We start from the raw sequence: 17,648 nt of genomic DNA on the forward strand, positions 1-17,648 counted from the left end.
GAGAGAAAAGCAGCCCAGCTCTTTCATCTGAAATCTGAGGCTTCTCAGTGGATGAAGAATAAAAGTGTGATTTGCTTAAGTGCTTCACTTTATTCAAAAACTCCAAGTTACATCTTCCAAAGCATGATTCAAGGATCTAACTCAATCAGGTTTAGAGAATTTATTTAGAAAAATAACATTAAAAGAGAGCCTATTCTTGTTTTTCTGCCAAATTCATTATTGAATAAAAGACTGTTAGAATTCTGAAAATATGTGTACTAAATGCAAACAGTGCTAAAGAATGCAGATACGGCCTTTAATAGCACTGGAGAAGTTTATGCTAATACCTTGGGAGCAGATAATCTGAAGTTGGAGTAAACGGGTCAGTAGGAAGACTGAGTTGTAACTTTTCCTTTTGATATTTCGTGTTTTAAAGCCTTTCCAAATTTTTAAGCTTATTGTCTCCTTGACAATAATAGAGAAATTCTTATCTGTCTCTTAACAGTCACATTGTAATGGTTGTATGCAGAAATTGCTTTAGATTTTCTTGCTGTAACAGCTCCCTGGCATTATCCTCCAGCTTATAAACTGCAGCTGCTTTGGACATAGTCCTGGAAGGGTTCAAGGCAGGTAACAGCAAGGGTGTTCCCCAGGATATCTGTATTTCATTGGGTAGTGTTGTTTGAACTCAAGCTCAGATAAATTGTAACCATATTATTCTGGGTTATCTGGTCAGTAAAGATACTGCATTATGGCACTAGTGTTAGATCTGTTTTCTAGATGCACAAAAATGGATGTACTTTCAGGAATTAGGTAATCAGGAACCTGTTATACTCTCTTAAAGCATTGCAGGTAATCAGGAATCTGTTCTGCAGTGCTAACGTATTGAGTGGGGGTTGTGTGCTCCTCAAGTCAACATGCATTTGTTTGAGAAAAGAAAGTAAAATCGGACTGTCAACTGGAAGCTCTGTAAGCTTGGAGGGACAAAATTAATAAAGCGGCTTTTAACTAGAATGAAGGATGGAGGCACTCACTTCTGTATGCATGTGTTGGTTCAGTTTACTTTCTTGCCACCTCTTTTTTGTGTGTGAAGATACATAGGTAACCAAGAGCCCATAATATAATACATTTCCATGTGGTTTGTTTAGGTATAGGCACACACACGGACACATACCTGCATTAATTGAACCAAATTGTTTGTGATACAAGTGTCAGAAGTGCAGCAAGTCTAAAGGCTGTATTTTCTGGATCAATTCACACCTTGAGTGACTGCTTTAGCAACAAAATATTGACTGGATCTGCTTAAAAGTCATACTGCTATTTTATTGCTTTATTCAGCATAATCAGGATCAAATAATTATCATTCTTACTTTTCCTTTTTTATCTGTGAAAGAAAGACATTTACGTCATAGGCAAGTTAAACTTGATTTCTGGAAACAGGGACAGAGCTGGTGGGAGGAATAAACTGCCTAATATGAAAACTGAAGTTTGCATGTTTCTTAAAAAATAAGCTATAAATTCAAATTTGCAAGTAAATTAATAAAGCTGAAAGAGCACGTGCATATTGTTTACACCTTAACTATTATATGTGGAGCTAAAATCTATTGATTTGAGATTGAATAATTGAACAGGGCTAACTGTCTGGTCAATAGAAGTGAAGCTGCTATAGGACAGAAATAGAGTTGATAATAGAAGGCTTCAGCTGCAGGAGGATGTCATTATGATTATATGCTGTCATTTGAACATACATACTAATAGAGCCAGAAAAAAAGGTTTTCATTGTATTAATGTAATGTAACACAGGTATTTTTGTTAAAAGTGTGACTCTTCAGTATTGTGTTAATGACATTAATGCTCCCTTAAATGTTAGTGTACAAGTCTACTGGAGATAGCAGGATGCTGCACTTGTGTTGGTGTGCGCTGCCATCTTCTCGGTGGGCATTCTAAACCTCCCGCCCACCACTAAGGGGAAAGGAATATAGCAGTGCTCAACAGCATCTCAGTGCACTCCGACACATCAGGCTTGGGCTTTCAGGGGGCTGGAGCTGAAGGGCCTGGGAAAAAAGCAATTGGTGGTGAATTCCACTTTTCTTTCAACTCCTGGAACCACACAGGTTCCAGGAAGGAAGGTTTACCATCTGGAAGCTGTATATCCATGATAGCCTGTCTTTTAAGTCTCTTCATCTTATTGGCTGGGAGAAGTACAAGGAGTTCTTAATGTCTTCCTGTGCCCAAAAGTATGTGTTCAAGAAATCATGTAACCTGGAGTCTATATATGCCTCTAGACAACGTGTACATTTTTGAGTGCTCAGTCATTCAGCTGATAGAGGCTTTTAAAAAGGCATGTATACTGAAACAAGAATCAGTGTTCTGTTACTACAGGGAAAGGACAGGGTTCAGTGGCCTTCACGGAAGCCTCTACCTATTTTAGATCTGGGTGTCTAGAGATAAGGGTAGCTATTACTTTATGGGGAGCAAGGATTTGTTTACTCTTGAGCATCTGAACTCAGCCTTTGTTACCAGTGGTTTCAGAGCAGTTAATTTCCCATGGTGAAAGCTCTTTTCACCAGCACAATCAGGTTATCCTGAGCTGAGGACGTTTCACTAGTCTCGTTTGTCTTCAGTATTAATTCTGTGCCAAATTCTTGCTTCCTAGGTCAGTGAAATGTTAGAAGAGAGAGAATCTCACCTCGATCTTGGAGAGAACAATTATAGGCTGCTTTATTATATTGAATTGTTCCTTAACAGTTATGGATAACAGGACAACCATGTTGAAAGTCCCTATTTGACAAACAGACTGGGGGTTTGTGATTTGCAGTACTTAAAATAGATGCTTTCCTGAGGTTGGTGTTTATTGTAGCTAATGTGTGCTTAATTTAGCATTCCTTGCACCTTTAAAAAGTGCAACCCTTTTAATCCATTGTTTTAAAAAGCATGCATTAGATGTCAGAGAACATAAAGACAGCATGTAGAGATAACCCTGATGTGATAGTTCCACTCGTCTAGTGTATGGATAAAAGATTTCCAAGGTTTATGTTACTTGGCAGTTCAACATGATCTAGCTGTTTGTTAATCAGAGAACACATGAAGAACAAAGGATGGAGAACAAAAATGTTGAAAAAAAGTGTTGTATAGCTAGAAGATGTACAGTGGGACAAGTAATGGGGGGGTAGGATTGGATAAAGCAGTCATGGAAACAATGAGCCATAAGAGGGCAAAAATTGTTTCACTTTGTTTCTTGTGACTTGAGCTTGTTGGTAAAGGGGATAACATTTTGTATTCAGGCAGAGAGCATGTTCTGTAAATCTCTTCAGTTACCCGTTCCCTGGGTGTCGCAATAGATTAAGTCGCTGTGTGATGATATGACACCGCCATCACTCGTCTTCCTGGGATATTGCTGGAGGCAACAACAAACCTGTGTCTTTGGCACATGTGAAGGAATTTAGTGCTTGAGGGGTTAAATTACACAGGCTCCCCTGTGGATCAGCTTATGCTTGGACAGTAATAATAGCAATAACATTAATAATAAAAATGCCAGAACGAAGGGAGTGGAGGGGGGAGCAGGGGGAGAAAAAGGCAGAAGAGTGATGGAAGAGGGGCTGGGAGTGCCGGGGGTAGGGGCAGGCAGGCTGGAGGGAGCGTTCTGTACCGCAGGTGTCCCGGCTCCACGTCAGATGTCGTAGGAGCCTCTGCGACATGGACATGCACAAATAGATGGCACAAAACCTTTGAGGGTGGTTGGTGGCTCTGTGCGTGTCTACGCGCTCGCTTCGAGCCATGATATCCTAGGGCAGTGTAACAAGCAATTCATGTCAGCTCAGTAAAGATTATTGGTGTTTTCACTGGGGAAATATTTACGCTCTGTCTTCTTCTTCTATTTTTAGCGTTTTGAGCTTGCAGCCAGGTAGGAGGGCAGGTGGGGGAGTGGAGAGAGACCCATTGAGGGACGTGTCTCATCCCTCAATTAGATGGAGCTAAACCCCTAATCTTGCTTAGGAATAGCTGCTGATACTAAGTTTTCTTCTTTCCCTCTGGTTTAGTGGGATATTACATTTCACTGCAGTATAGGTGATAGAATGGGATGTCAACTGGTATGTTTTGATTCTAATAGAAAGCATAATGCATTTTAAAGAAGGCACTTATACATAGGTGAGGCCTCCAAAAAAAAAAAACCAAAAACCACCACCAAAAGGTAATATAAGTGCAGAATAAAGTGTTGGGTTTTTAGGTTTGCCTTTTTCTTTTTTAAATTCCTGGACAGAAAAGCCATCGCAGTAAAAGACAGCAATTTATTGCATTGCTGGGGGGGGGGGAAAACCAAAACAAAACAGAAAGCAACAAACAAAAAGAGAAATCTGAATTTGTTCTCTTTCAGATTTGTTGTTTATCATAATAATCCTTCTAGTGAAAGGGGCTAATTTACTCTTTCTATAGGAATATTTTAAGTATGATTATCATAATATCACAGCTGCTGAAAAGGTCTAAAATAGGGCAATGACCTTGAACGTGTTCCTGCGTTTAGTATGTGGTGCTTAACATTCAAGAAACAATACAACTGCAACTCATTTATTAATGTATAATCTCAAAATGTTAACTCTTGCTCTGTAAAAACATGCCACAAGGATTGTAGAAAGCTTGCAGTATCCCATGAAGTACATGTGGTATTTTATCAGTGTAAATATGTATAAGATTTTCAAGATTTCTGCTGGGAATACTCCATAACTAAAGTAAGTTTTCCCTTTGGTACTGCACTAGTTTATGATTTAATTTTTACTGACATTCCACCAGTCATATTATTAGCTTCACAAAATGAAAGTGAAATAATCCTGTATTAATTAAACAGAGCAACTGAATTCCCTCAGTCATCTTATCCTTGGCTGTCTGAGACAGTAATGTACTTCAGTTTCTCTGAAGAAACTTCCACTAAAAAAAGAGCTTGGGGTAATAGTGAGATATCCATATTGAAGTGTGTGCCTGAATTATCTTTAGGGAGGAGACCTTTTTTGGTGGGTGACAGGCAATGTGCATGTAGCTTCCTTCTTCTGGTGTTTTTTTTTTCTTTTTTCTTTTTTTTTTCTTTTTTTCCTTTCATTTTGTCAGAGGCTTTGGAAAAGGTGTTTCGTCAAGAGAATATTTATTTATAGCAGTGTGAACAGATTCTATTCTGTACCAGTGAAAGCAGTCATTTCAATACCCATGCCCTTGAAAATAAAACAAGGAGAAAATATGGAGTATTTATTTGAGACCAGATAAATTGAATGTAGTTCAGTAACATGGTAAGGCAATTGCTGTTATTTCACAAAGACTTTTTTTTATGTGCTGGGACTGAATGTAGCAACTAAAGCTAAAAGCCTTGCTCCGTATATTTGTGAACACACTGTGGAAAAGTTCTAAGGAGCATCAGAGATTGTGTTGTGTGAGCTTTTTCCCCTAAGATCAAAACAAAGAGTAATTAATGCTAAATACAGACTGAAGAGGCAGATGGCTTTCAAGTAATAACTTGATAGCATTTGTCCAACTATGTACAAACAGGTGAGCAGAATTTGGAACTTTTGAGGCATTAGTTTTTTTAATTCATTAGCAGCATATCCAGGGGTGCATCGAGTGCCTTCCAATGAGAAGCACAAAAGAGCAGTTGTCAGTGTCAATACTAACATTAATCTCACTGTAGCACTGAGTGAGATCACATCTGAGTTGTGTTTCTTTAAGGAGTGGTTGTGAAAAAAGAGAAGATCACATATTTGTTGACACTTCAGTATTTATTTCAAACTCTTAACAATATGGTATTTTCCAGCTGGACTTGGAATAAGCCTCCATGGTGTATTGCAAATCTTTATCTAAAGTATGCTTATTCCCAAATAAATCCTCGCCAGCTACCAGACTTTCATATTCTTGCAGCTTCCCTGCTGGCTTGAGCTTGTTGCTCCTTTTGGTAAATACACATTTGACACAGTGCACTGTGAGGTTTCTGTGAAGTGCCACTGAACCTCACTTCAGTGGCCTTGAGGTGGGTGTGCTTTAAGAATCTGGCTCGTCTGATGCCTTGAAATGTCTGTAGTATTTAGATGTGAAGATGCTTAAAGATGTACTGTTTGGCACACAGGAAAAATTAGATGCACAGAGAGACATGGAAATGTAGGTGCTGCTCAGCAATGCCCCTTGGCTGGTACAGGTACTCCTGACGATTTTTTCCTTCTCCTCTCTTGATTCCATTACCACTGTTTTGTATAGACTCCTTGTGGTAAGATTTTGCACTGTACATTTTGATAAGTTATTGCAGATGTGTTTGCATGCATGTTCTTATTGTGTATTCCCTGATAAAATACAGTAAACTGGTATCTGGACTGCCTTCTCACCCCCCTCCCCCCCATCCCCCCCCCCCACTTCTGGCTACTGCTTTTATTTATTTCTACAGAAGAGCTTAAAATGAAGCTACAGTTAGCCCCAGTTTATTTGCTGCAGTAATCTCTTTGTTATCTTTTTTTTTTCCCACTCTCCCCAAACTGATCTGTAACTGTGAAACCCAAGTTCAAGAATGTAGCTGGAATTCCAGGCCCCAGTCTGGTGGAGGTGACACTTTCAGTCCCTGGGGGAAGAAGCCAACTGCTTTGTTTATCAACATGCAAAGTACAGCACAGTCTTTCTGGTTCTCCAAGAGGCAGCACTGGCAGGGCAGAGAGCTGCTTGCTTGGATGAAAGATGCTTGATAGAAAACTGGTGACGGCTCACAGGGGGAGAGGAAAACTGCGTTATTTGGGGAAGTAGAGGAGGGTGGGGGACAGCAAGCTCACAAGGTAGTGGAAACTATGGGAATGTGAAAACAAGGGCTTACAGGAAGACAGACCATGACAGAAGGAGAGACCATCGTGTTTCAGCCCCTGAATATAAAATCTTGGGAGATAATGAACAAAAGTAGGAATGAAGCTAACCTGTGCTTCCGTAAGTTTCAGAATGGATTAGCTGTCAGATTTTCAGGAGGGTGTATTCCAATGAATGTAATACAGAAAAGTGACCATATCAAATCACACATGTACAGGGAATAATTTATGGCTGATATTTATATAAGAAAAAGACATGTACATGCAAAGATTTAAAAGCATTTTGGAATAAAAAATACTGACAAAATAGATATTTTGGGTATAAATCTATAAACAGACATACTCTTATATACTTATATATCTATACACTGAGATACTTGGTACAAACAATATATTTGTATTTGTATGTTTTGCCCATGTGCACATGTAAATCAGTTTGTAGGAACTGCATTTTGAGTTTATATAGTCATACAGATAACTATACATAAAGACATCCTATTCCAGTTCTGATTTGATTCCAAAATCTACATTATCAAATTGTTACTTAAAGAGGATATTCTTACAGAGTAACACTTAATGCCTCCTGTTTTAAAATTTGGTAAAAATTGATTTTTTTTTTGTCCCTGATGTTTCTACAGAGTACTTAAATTTTACTCTACATTTCAGAGCTTTTTAATTCACTGCTCACAAGCAAATTTACATCTTAATTACAGAGTTCACATTTAACAATATAGACAGCATAATGCTACTGGTAATTAAGCTTTTACTACCTGCTTTTATACAGTAGTTTGAGCTGTAGTTTTGCTGTCTGAGTTATGATTCCTAAAATTGCAAGTATTTATACCAGGTTTGTAGGAAGCAGGCCCAGTCTTTACATAAGGTAAAATATGGAATGCTGGAATCTCTTTGCTGTAAACATACACAAGCATGTCTATTGAACCTACATATGTTGGGATTTGGTTCTGTTGCTGTATATATTTTTGTAAAATGCTGTGAGAGAGATCTGGAGAGGGCATTTCTGTGAATAGTATTACTGCATTCTGAGGGTTCACACTGATTTGTTTTGATCTAAAAGACTGCCATTTGCATCATGTTAGGGCTCCAGTCACAAAAGATTTTGCACGAGGGTAGCTGCATTCTAAGAAATTATTGTCTTTCCAGTGTCGGTTTGGCTTTTTTCTGAACAGAAACAGCCTGCATCTGTTTTCATTAGTAGGGACAGAAACACTTTGAACCTGGAAAATATGTATGGTGCCTCAGTTGTAATATTAAGTAAAGGTGGGAGCTTTTGACAAAAAAAATTCATCTCATATTCATTACTGATACTTTCAAAACAGGATATGTGCATGTGTTTCAGGGCAAACAGTGTCTCTAATGTCCCTAAATCTGAGTACATTCTTTTGTGTTGGAACAAGTTTAATCAGGAATCTTTCATATGCCAGAGAACAACTCTAAGCTGGCTATAAGCAGTATTTTGCTGGAACCGGGCTTGGTGATGTTTATGCAGGCATGCCTACAGGGATATGTGTTTATCGCCCCTTTAGTTCAGCAAAACTTACTTTACAAAAAACCCAAGCCCTCAAACACTACAGAGGTCTAGGGACCCTCCCAGATTTACTACTGCAGAGCTGCTCCAGGGCAGCCCTTATCTCATTAAAATGAGGCAGGCTGAGTTGGTCCACTCTAATCCCTGCACACTAACAGAGGAAATTGATCAGTTCTGGATCTTTTCTTTTTCATTTCTAAATATACACATCTAAACATATAAATACTCGTATAGGGGCAGATGCTTTATACATTTATATTTAAATAAACACACGCCCCCCTGTTGTTTAGGAACACGCGTACCTGTATTCGCTCCCAGTTGCATCCATAATGCTAAGGACTGGATTTGTGCTCGTTTTGTTAGGAAGGTATTTTTTTTCAACTAAATAGAAAAGGAAACTTTTAATTTTTAAATAGGAAATTATATATCTCTATATTAGATAGTTGTGGAATTTTTAGAAGTTTTTATGTATAATATCACATATACATAGTCAAATTCCAGCCCGCTCCCCCTCCCCTTTCCCCCCGAAAAGCAACTCGCACGACAATGAAAAGTTGAGTTACCCAGAGGCTTCGGCAGGCCGCGCTTGGCGTTATAATTATTTGTTTTTCCCCGGCGCCGAGCAGTTCCAAAGGTTAGGGAAGCGGCGTTCGGGAGAGCGCGCCGGGAGCCGAGCCCGGCTGCCGCCACAGCCAAACGCCACGGCCGGCAGCGGCGGCGGCGCAAACTTCATCCTCTACCTTTGCGCGCGATCCTTAACCGGGAGCCTGCCAAGGTACCTGCCGAAGTTGGGGCCGGGCAGGAAGGGAAGGCGGGAAGCGGAGCGGGCAGCCTCGGTCGGTCCGGCGGCGCGGGCACGTCCGCGGGCTCTGCCCCGGCCGCCGCCGCCGCCTCAGGCCGCTCCCCCGTCCCCACCCTCTACCTGCCGCGCGCCCCGCGCGCCGGGCCGCCCCGGCGCCCCTGGCGCCTGATTGGCCGCGGCCCCACCAATCGGCCGTCCCCCCGGGCCGGGGGGATGCATATGTACAGCCCTGCTGCATATTCATGAGCTCCGCGCGGGGCTTTAAGTCCTTGATTAGGCGCGCGGGCGAGCTTTTGGTCCCCGCCCGCCGCCGCCGCCGCGCCCGGAGCGCGCCCGTGCCAAGTGCGCGGCGCTCGGCCACGGAAACTTTGCTTTCACCGCGGGGGCGCACGGAGGATGGTCGCCGGGCGCACATGGATTCGGTAGAACTTTGCCTGCCGGAGCCGCTCTCCCTGCACTACGAGGAAGAGTAGGTACCGCTCCCCGCCCCCACCCCACCGCCGCACGCCGCCTGCCCCAAACATGACAGGCGCCTAAGACGCCGCTGCAGGTAACGCTGCGCCGCGGCCGCGGGCGGGAGCCGGCCCGGGGCACTGCGCGGCCGCTGCGCGCCGTGGGGGGGGCCGGGCGGGATGCGCCCGGCGGGAGAGGCGCTGGCGGCGGGCGAGCGCCCGGCCCCGCGGCCGCCCCGGCGCTCGCCGTCTGACAGGTGCGCCGGCGGAGAGGCGGCGGCGGGCGGGAGGGCGCCGGCCGGGAGCGGCCGCCGGCGCGGTGCCCGGAGCAGTGGCGGCCGCCGGTCCGGTGCGGTGCGAGCGCCCTGCCGGGGGGCGCCGCTCCGTACCCGCGGCGGCAGCGGCCGGGGAGGCGGCGTGGGGCACTTGGCGGGGTCCGCGCCGCACGGCGTGTCCCTCCCCGCGGCTGCTGCTCCCTACAAAGGCGGCCGAACACACTTTTTGAGGAGCCGCAGTTCTTGGCTGGCACTTCTCAGATACCTGGCGGAGTGACTCCGGCGGAAAGCCTGGCGCCCAAACAGAACCGGGCGGTCTGGGGCTGAGGAGCGGCTCCTGAACTTGATTTCAGCCCGCAGCCGGGATTAAATATTAGTATATCACGGGAGCTGTCACCGGTTCATTTTTCTTCTTGTCGAGCCACTTACGTCTCTGCCCCGGTGTTAGGCCGGCAGTGACAGACGGGAGCGCCGAGGAGAAGCCCCGGCCGGCAGCCAGCATCGCCCCCGCCGCGGCCGCGGAGAGGCTGCTCCGGAGGTGACAGTGTACTATAGGTGGATGCCCACTAGCTGTCCTTACTGCCTGCACACTGCATGGCTGGTGGTAATTAAGCCAGGCATGAAAAGTGAATTGCCGTGATCGCATGTTAGGGAAATAAGATGGGAAGTAACAAATAGCCTGGCTCGCAGGAATGCAGTTTGGGAAGGGGACGCGGGGAAAACCCACTGTAGTGTTTTGGGGGTAAAGAAAAGCAAATAAACAGACGGTAGGGTGCCCTTTCAGCTATGCCTTACAGGTCAGCGCACTGTATGTATATAGTGTAAGATAGCTTCGTAATGTAAGAATGCAGTTTCCACAGCTTTTACTAACAGTTACAAGTTTTTCATAAAATAGATAAAAAGATGATAAGTTGAGTATTTTATGGTTGTGGGTTATTTTTTTTTGTGGGTTTTTGGTTTTTTTTTTTTTGGTGGATGTTTCAAGGCCCCCACCCCCCCAAAGCAGCTTTCTTGAATTTACCTTCTTACAGCTAATTTGAATGATTAGTTTAGATAAGCCTCTTAGAGTAGATGCATTTAAATGAAATCGGGGCACATGTCTTTTTGGCTGCGGTGCAAGATTCAAACTAATTTTTTTCTTCCTCTGACTCAATCAAAAGTCATCTCAAAACACTCTTAATATATTGTCTGAGTGCAGGGCTGGAGGTATGTGGGATTGAGTGGACACAGAGAAAGAATTAACATTCAGAAACATATCTGCTTCTCCATCTCAATTAATAAACACCAGAGTTTTGCATGTTATTAATATCTGTAATAACTGGGATTTAACTACATACTGTAACATGCATGTGCACATGTAAGCATAAGGACATACATGTAGGAGTTTCTGCAGTTCTTATGGATGAGGGTAGAGAGGATTCGAGCTAGAAATTGTCCGAACATTTTGGGAGTGCGCAGATATCTGTCTGACCATCACTAGGTATGCTTTGATTTTAAGGCAGAGCTTGTTAAAGAATGCAATAACTTAAAGCCAGCTGCAGTCTTAGCTTTTTGCTCTTTCAGCAATAACAATAGCACTAATAATTACTAATAGTTAATAAGCTAACAGATGCAATAAATATATCTGCTCATTTTGACGTATGTGTCAGTTTAATAATTTTAAATGAATCACTGCGTTCATAACGGGAAATCTCCTTCAACCTCTGATTAAAATGTAACATTGACTAAAGGATTATAGAGCGGACTTAATTTTACCGACTGTTTTAACAGTTGTCACAGCTGTTGGAAGAAGGAAAGGCAATTGAAACACTCAAAAAAAGCAGGGGGGGTAGGAAGGGGAGAGAACAGAAGTAGTTTGGTAAATTTAAACACGGCCTCTGAATGCCAAACATAGAAAATTGAGGAAATTTGTAACTCCAGAAAGCTTCTGTGCGCTGCGTATGTTTTGTGGCTCACTGTGTTTCATTCATTTGAGCATGTAGCTGCTTTCCCAGTTTCTCCATTTAAAAGTGTGCAATAATGTTTATATGTGAAACAAATTCATCTGTTCCCGTGCATAGATTTTCATTTTACAACAGAACGGATACAATACTCTGATGACAAGAAATAAAGGTTGCATAGAAGGCCTGTAACATTTAAAAAGTGGACGTAGGTGTCACAGCATGTGAGTACTTCAGTGCAGTGATGGCTGGTGTACATATTTTATATTTTTCTAACCATTTTCATGTTGCAATGTGGGAATGATCTGTGGAGTCACCCTGTGAGTCTGGCCGGGTTGTGTTTGTGTATGGATGAATGTGAGTGTGTGTGTTACTTACATGTACATATATTCGTGTGTTTGCATGTGCACTAGGTGATTATGTGCTAAACATAAAAGAGTTTTTGTCAATTTCACTCTTTAAAATATTTTGGCATAGCCTCAAATTGCTGAAGAATTTTTTTAGAAGTGTCTTTCATTCGTAAAGGCAGGAAAGGGGCAGACTGAAGAATGCTTCTTTGTGATGTGGGAAGCAGCACTTGATTCCGCTCTACAGTTTCTCCAGGCTCTGAAGGTCTTTAACCTCGCCCGTTTGTCTTATTCGATAGCTTGGTCCAGTTGTTCCTGAGAAATAAAGCCCCAGGCTGGTGTTCTGGTGGGTGCCCCTTGTGTGGGGTGGCACTGAGCCCCTGCCTGGGCTCTCCCAGGGCTCACCCCTTGGGCAGCAGGCAGGCCTTGGTCCCTTCTTCCTTACCGGTTTCCGGTCATAGGGCTTTGCTTTTTTGGTTCTGCTACACTGCTGGCAAGTTTTTGAATCCTGCAGGAAGTATAAAGGGTTTGTGCTGAAATGCCTACCTGGCAGATTTTCCTTTACTGGGGCTTACCCCTCTTTCAGTGATGGGTGCTCATTTTAATGTGTTTATGGTTGTGCTCTTTTATTTACTGAGCCTGGTGCGTTGCAGCGGTAATTAACCCATGTTATTAGCAAAGCCCTTGTGGATATCCATTAATTCTCTCGAATGGCTGATCATTTTTTCCATACTTTTTTCCCCTGTTTTTTCCTAAGAATCGCTGTCCTTTTTCTGCCAGACCTTAAGCTTTAACATTTCCTACAAATTTCTTTTTAAACTGAGGCAGGTAGAAGGGCATCATCCCCATGGTTCCATAATAAAGAATAACTATTGTCTTAACAAACTGTTTTCAGAGATGCTAATGGGAAGCAAAACAAGTGTGAGAATCTGTAGGGAACAATTTATTTAATTATTATTTTTCAAAACACATGCTTAATGATAAGAAAAGAGATAAGAATTTTCTTAGTCCTTTTTTTTGTGTAGCTGCATTAGCTGTTGTGAATATTTTAATGTTCATATTTTAATCAGATTTCAACTTAGTTAATAGCACTTTGGGCATTTAAAAATATTGAGCCAGCAGAAAAATACTTGGGCTTGCACTGCTGAGAAAAGATAAGGGCCACCTCATTAGCCAACTCTACTTTTGCAATTAATTTCAAATACATGGTGCTATTCATCAAATAGAGAAGGTAACTTGTCTATGATAATATTTAACAATACTTGAAGCCCACTTTGCTTAGAGTAGCTAAAAAGTATGATATGTCTATTCTCACAGATATGTCAGTCCACATGCTATGCTGCTATTTCTGTATGTTACAAAGTTATGATAAAAAAATTGTGGTATAAAAGTATAATATATTCATGAATAAGTGACAAGATTATTCGTTTTACAGAACTGTTTTTGAAGGACTGACCCTGGGCCTGCACGGAGGTTGCTTGCACCTCTGTGGAAGTATACGTAGAAATTAAAAAAATGCTTATTTAACCTTTCAAGGAAGTATATAAAATAATTACTTTTTTGCTTAGAATAAGTAAAATGTATAAGAGAAGTAGGAAAAAAATATGAAATAAATTCTTGCTCCTATTGAAGCCTGAAGTAGCCTCTGTCTATAAAATAAGCTTTGCTATGAATTCTTTTTCACAGCAAATTCATGGAGGGAAGAAATAATAAAATGTTGATCTGTTACAAGTGCATATAAGCCTCATGCTACCGAGCTCTCTAGAGGAAATCTGTGATTATGCTGGGCCAGTTTGTTCAGTTTTTATCTCTTTTACATCCACTGGCCTTGTATTAAATTGTCATTGTCCTAAAGCACATGAGAGAGAAATGAATTGCATTTCTCGACATGCTCTGACAGTGAAATATTTAGCCTCTCTGTCTCCAATCATACTCATATGTATGTTTGATAGTGCAGGGATGACACCAGCAGTCGCTGCAGCTTGACACTCCACTTATTACCCGTTCTTTTACATTTCGTGTATCGTCTTTTAGGCTCGACTTAGGGACTCATACGTGCACAGCCCTGTCTGTAGCAGCATGTACGTATGTGGTTTTGTTTTGTATATTTGCATTTTGTGTGAAATCTTCTGCCTGTGCACAGCAAGTTTTGTGTTCAAACACGTTTATATCCATGCCTCTGTGTGTGTTCCAGGTGTATAGCGTATTCCTTATGCAGTTTTGGCAATGTACATCTATTGTTGTGTGTTAGCCACAGACATATACACAGTAAGTATATATATATATATATGCAGAGCTATATAACTTCCCTCTGTGCAGTTGCTTGTCAAAAAGCAGCTGCCTTTATGTGGTTTTATGTGGGTTTTTTCTTATCCATGAGAAAAGAGCTGGCCAGCAATGTAAAGTATTTACACCTCATTTTGTAGTAGGTTCTCCATGTAATCTAGCAGGTTTTGTATTGTACTCACAGATTTGCTTTTAAAAGATGCTGTATGTTTGTATAGAATTTTTCTCTTACGAGTAAATGAGAAATCTAATATTTATTCACATTTCTGAAAGTTTTGGCCGTCAAACAGATTTATTTTTTCAGCTAAATATGTCCTTGGACACATAGTTATATTTACATCTAAAGAGTATAATTATTTTTAGGGAGGTAAGCCTCCTGCATGTGGTTGTTGATATACACCATGATGTCCTCAGACAAAAATATAAAATACATATGCGGTTTTAATGCTCCTTAGTCCTCTCCGGAAGTCCTATAGTTGTGGGGTTTTTGTTTTCTTCTTTTGTTATTGTTCTGTTGTCCAGAAGTAAAAATACTATTTTTTACTATTTTAACATTAAAGAAAAATGTTTAACTGAATTTGTATACTGCCATTTCAGATGGTACTGCTTAATTATTCTTTAAAGGACTTGGTATTGCTTTTTCAGTAGCACTTTGGAGAGTAGCTTCTATAGGATATTGCCTTTTGACTTCTGTGTCTTATGAAACAATTTATGTATTTTCGGTGTTACAAAAGCTTTAAATCTCTTGGGTTTGTTTACATAATGCTGGTAATGTTTTCCAATTAATTTGTATTTCCCTCAAATGAAGAAGAGGTTTTCTCTTTGCTGTTCCTTAAGATAACAGGTTTGCATCAAAGGGAATTTTATCTAATTTCCAATTATTTTCCTCTTTTAAGTAGCATAGCTTTTAAATCAGAACATCATTACCCATTTCTTCTAAAATAGAAATAAAATTCATTTTTTCACTTCAGCTTCTTATACTTCCTAGAAAAACGTCTATTAGCAGCCTAATGGAAGTTAGAGCAATAGAAGTACTTTTACAATGTAAAAGACAAGCATATGCTGTTTTTCTGTACCGCTGAATGTCTTATTCTTACCATGGGCTACCAGCCTGAATTCTTATGACATCTAGGTGAAATTTTCTTACTTGGGTCAAAATTATTTACAAGGCAAGGCAAAACAAACAAAAAAAACAGCCACAAAACTTAATATTTTGTGACGCTAATACAGAACCTTAAGTATGAAATTGGAGGCGGATCATCATGCACTCTGGTAAGTTAGTATCGTGGGGTGTATGAAATAGAAGGCCTTTTCCTCAGTGTAATCAAGCCATTTATAATAGCCTTGTACAGAATTGTGCACATTTATTTATATGATAGCCTGCTGCAATATGATTCGTTACCCCTATGCACACAAGAACAGTCGAAATATATCCTTTCGTCATACAATGAAAATTATATTCTCTTATCCTGAGTAAAAACTCTTTGCAGCTTTGAGCTACTGTTTTTATATGGGAGGGCAGATTCTCTTAAAGGGTTGTATTCTGAAACCAAACTTTAAGATACAGTGATTAGAGGTTTTTCAAGTTACTACTCTGTAGCTTCGTGTAGATGTCTCTTAGCACTCTGTGTGTCTTCATGTTGCTGTAAGTGGAAAAAAAAACCCCGCACATCTCCTTTTCATCATTTTGATTGGAACTACATACCATATGTAATGTGTTTTGGCAGCACTTACCTAGCCAAAGAAAACAAATTAATATTAGCCATGCTGAGGGGTGTCAGAAGTATCACAGATGTGTCGATTTAGCTTTGCTCCATCACACACTCTTCCCTTAAACAACTGGTCAAGCTGTCGCAAAATGTAGTGCTGGCTACAGTGAGATTCTAATAGGTGTGATCAGAGATTGATGGCTTTGGCAAGTTAGAATGAGAAGATGATGTGGAGTTGCTGTTGCTTGTTTTGAATGGCCTCGGAAAAAAACCCTAACTCTAAACAAACAAAACAAGAAACAAAAATCTAAAACCGCTAAAAATCTAATTAATAAATTTAAAGCCAGCCATATGTGCCTATACACCCCCTGCCTCCCCAGAGCCAGCTAGATAGGAAACAATTTAAAGTTCTGTAGATGTAGAGATGCTGGTGAGTGAAATGAAAAAGTCATATCTAAAATGAGCTGCTACCTTGTTCCTAAGCATTTCTGAAATTCCTTCCCATATAAAGGTGCCAGGATGGGTGGGGAGGAGGTGACTTGTTTTAAGTCTGTTCTTACCTATGATATTGCTACTCTTTCCCCCTTCTCCTCTGTTTCTGGGTTTGCTTCTAGAGCTGTTTTTGGAAGAAACACTTTTTTCAATCTCACACATGAATATTTTTAAAGAAATACAAAACAGGAACATCTAGTAAAGACAGTAGTTAACTAGAAACATGAAATTATACTCTTTTATGTATGCCTTGCAGAGTAATACTGGCAGTTTGTGTAGTTTTCCATATATTGAAAATGTAAGAGAAAGAATCAAGCCGTTTTCTATATATTCTTTATTTACTTTATTTTTTTTTCTATTTTTAAGTTGACCCTAGGATTTGGTTCCTGTCTTTGTGAAGGATGAATGCCAGTGTCATTTTGTGTTTAAGTTGGTATTTTATTACTTATTAGGTGGACTGTGATATAGTCGATTGGCAAGTATTAATGCTAAAATAGTTTTCAGAGGGATTAATTTCAGCAAGTCTGTGAGGATTTCTCCTGCACAATTATTTTTTCACTTCTAAGGGGAAAAAAGGGGAAAAGCATCAAGTTAAAAAAAGGTGCTAAAACTCACCTGCCATCTAAAGTAGATTTAGAGTGCATTCCCAAAGCAAATGCTCATATATTGCTAGCAAAATTATCTTTGAAGAATGGTAAAATTCTTACATCAAAAAGTGGATTTTTTTTTTTCACCCCTTACCATGGTAGTTTAATGCCCTGTGAATGCAAGTTTTTCTCTACGGAATTATATTCACTTTGCCAGGGAATACTTTCACTGATGGGAATGTTCTCATAGCAGCCACCACCATGGTGGGACAGATGAGATGTTCCCAAGTGGCCACGTCTGCCACCAGCTGCTCCCCTCAGCATTAAAGGGGTGACACTGGGGTTCCCTGTTGCCGAGTGACATCCAGGGACACCCCATCACTCTCCTGGCAGGAGCCGCTCGGGCCCAGTTGGT

General features: G+C 41.0%; 1 protein-coding gene across 10 annotated transcripts in view; it reads left to right on the plus strand.

Annotated features, from left to right (window-relative positions):
• The window catches only part of ESRRG (estrogen related receptor gamma), a 392,065-nt gene that overhangs the window by 223,228 nt on the left and 151,189 nt on the right, over positions 1-17,648 (plus strand). The window contains exon 1 of one of the 10 annotated variants that reach the window (XM_054514138.1): positions 9,544-9,614. The exons of the other annotated variants lie outside the window; for them this stretch is intronic. Within the exon in view, the coding sequence (XP_054370113.1) occupies positions 9,559-9,614 (56 nt within the window). The 5' untranslated portion in view covers positions 9,544-9,558. Of the gene's footprint in view, positions 1-9,543; positions 9,615-17,648 lie in introns of those variants that run through there. 10 annotated transcript variants of the gene reach the window in all.

This window comes from Molothrus ater, chromosome 3, assembly GCF_012460135.2.
Source record: "Molothrus ater isolate BHLD 08-10-18 breed brown headed cowbird chromosome 3, BPBGC_Mater_1.1, whole genome shotgun sequence".
Lineage (NCBI taxonomy): Eukaryota > Metazoa > Chordata > Aves > Passeriformes > Icteridae > Molothrus > Molothrus ater.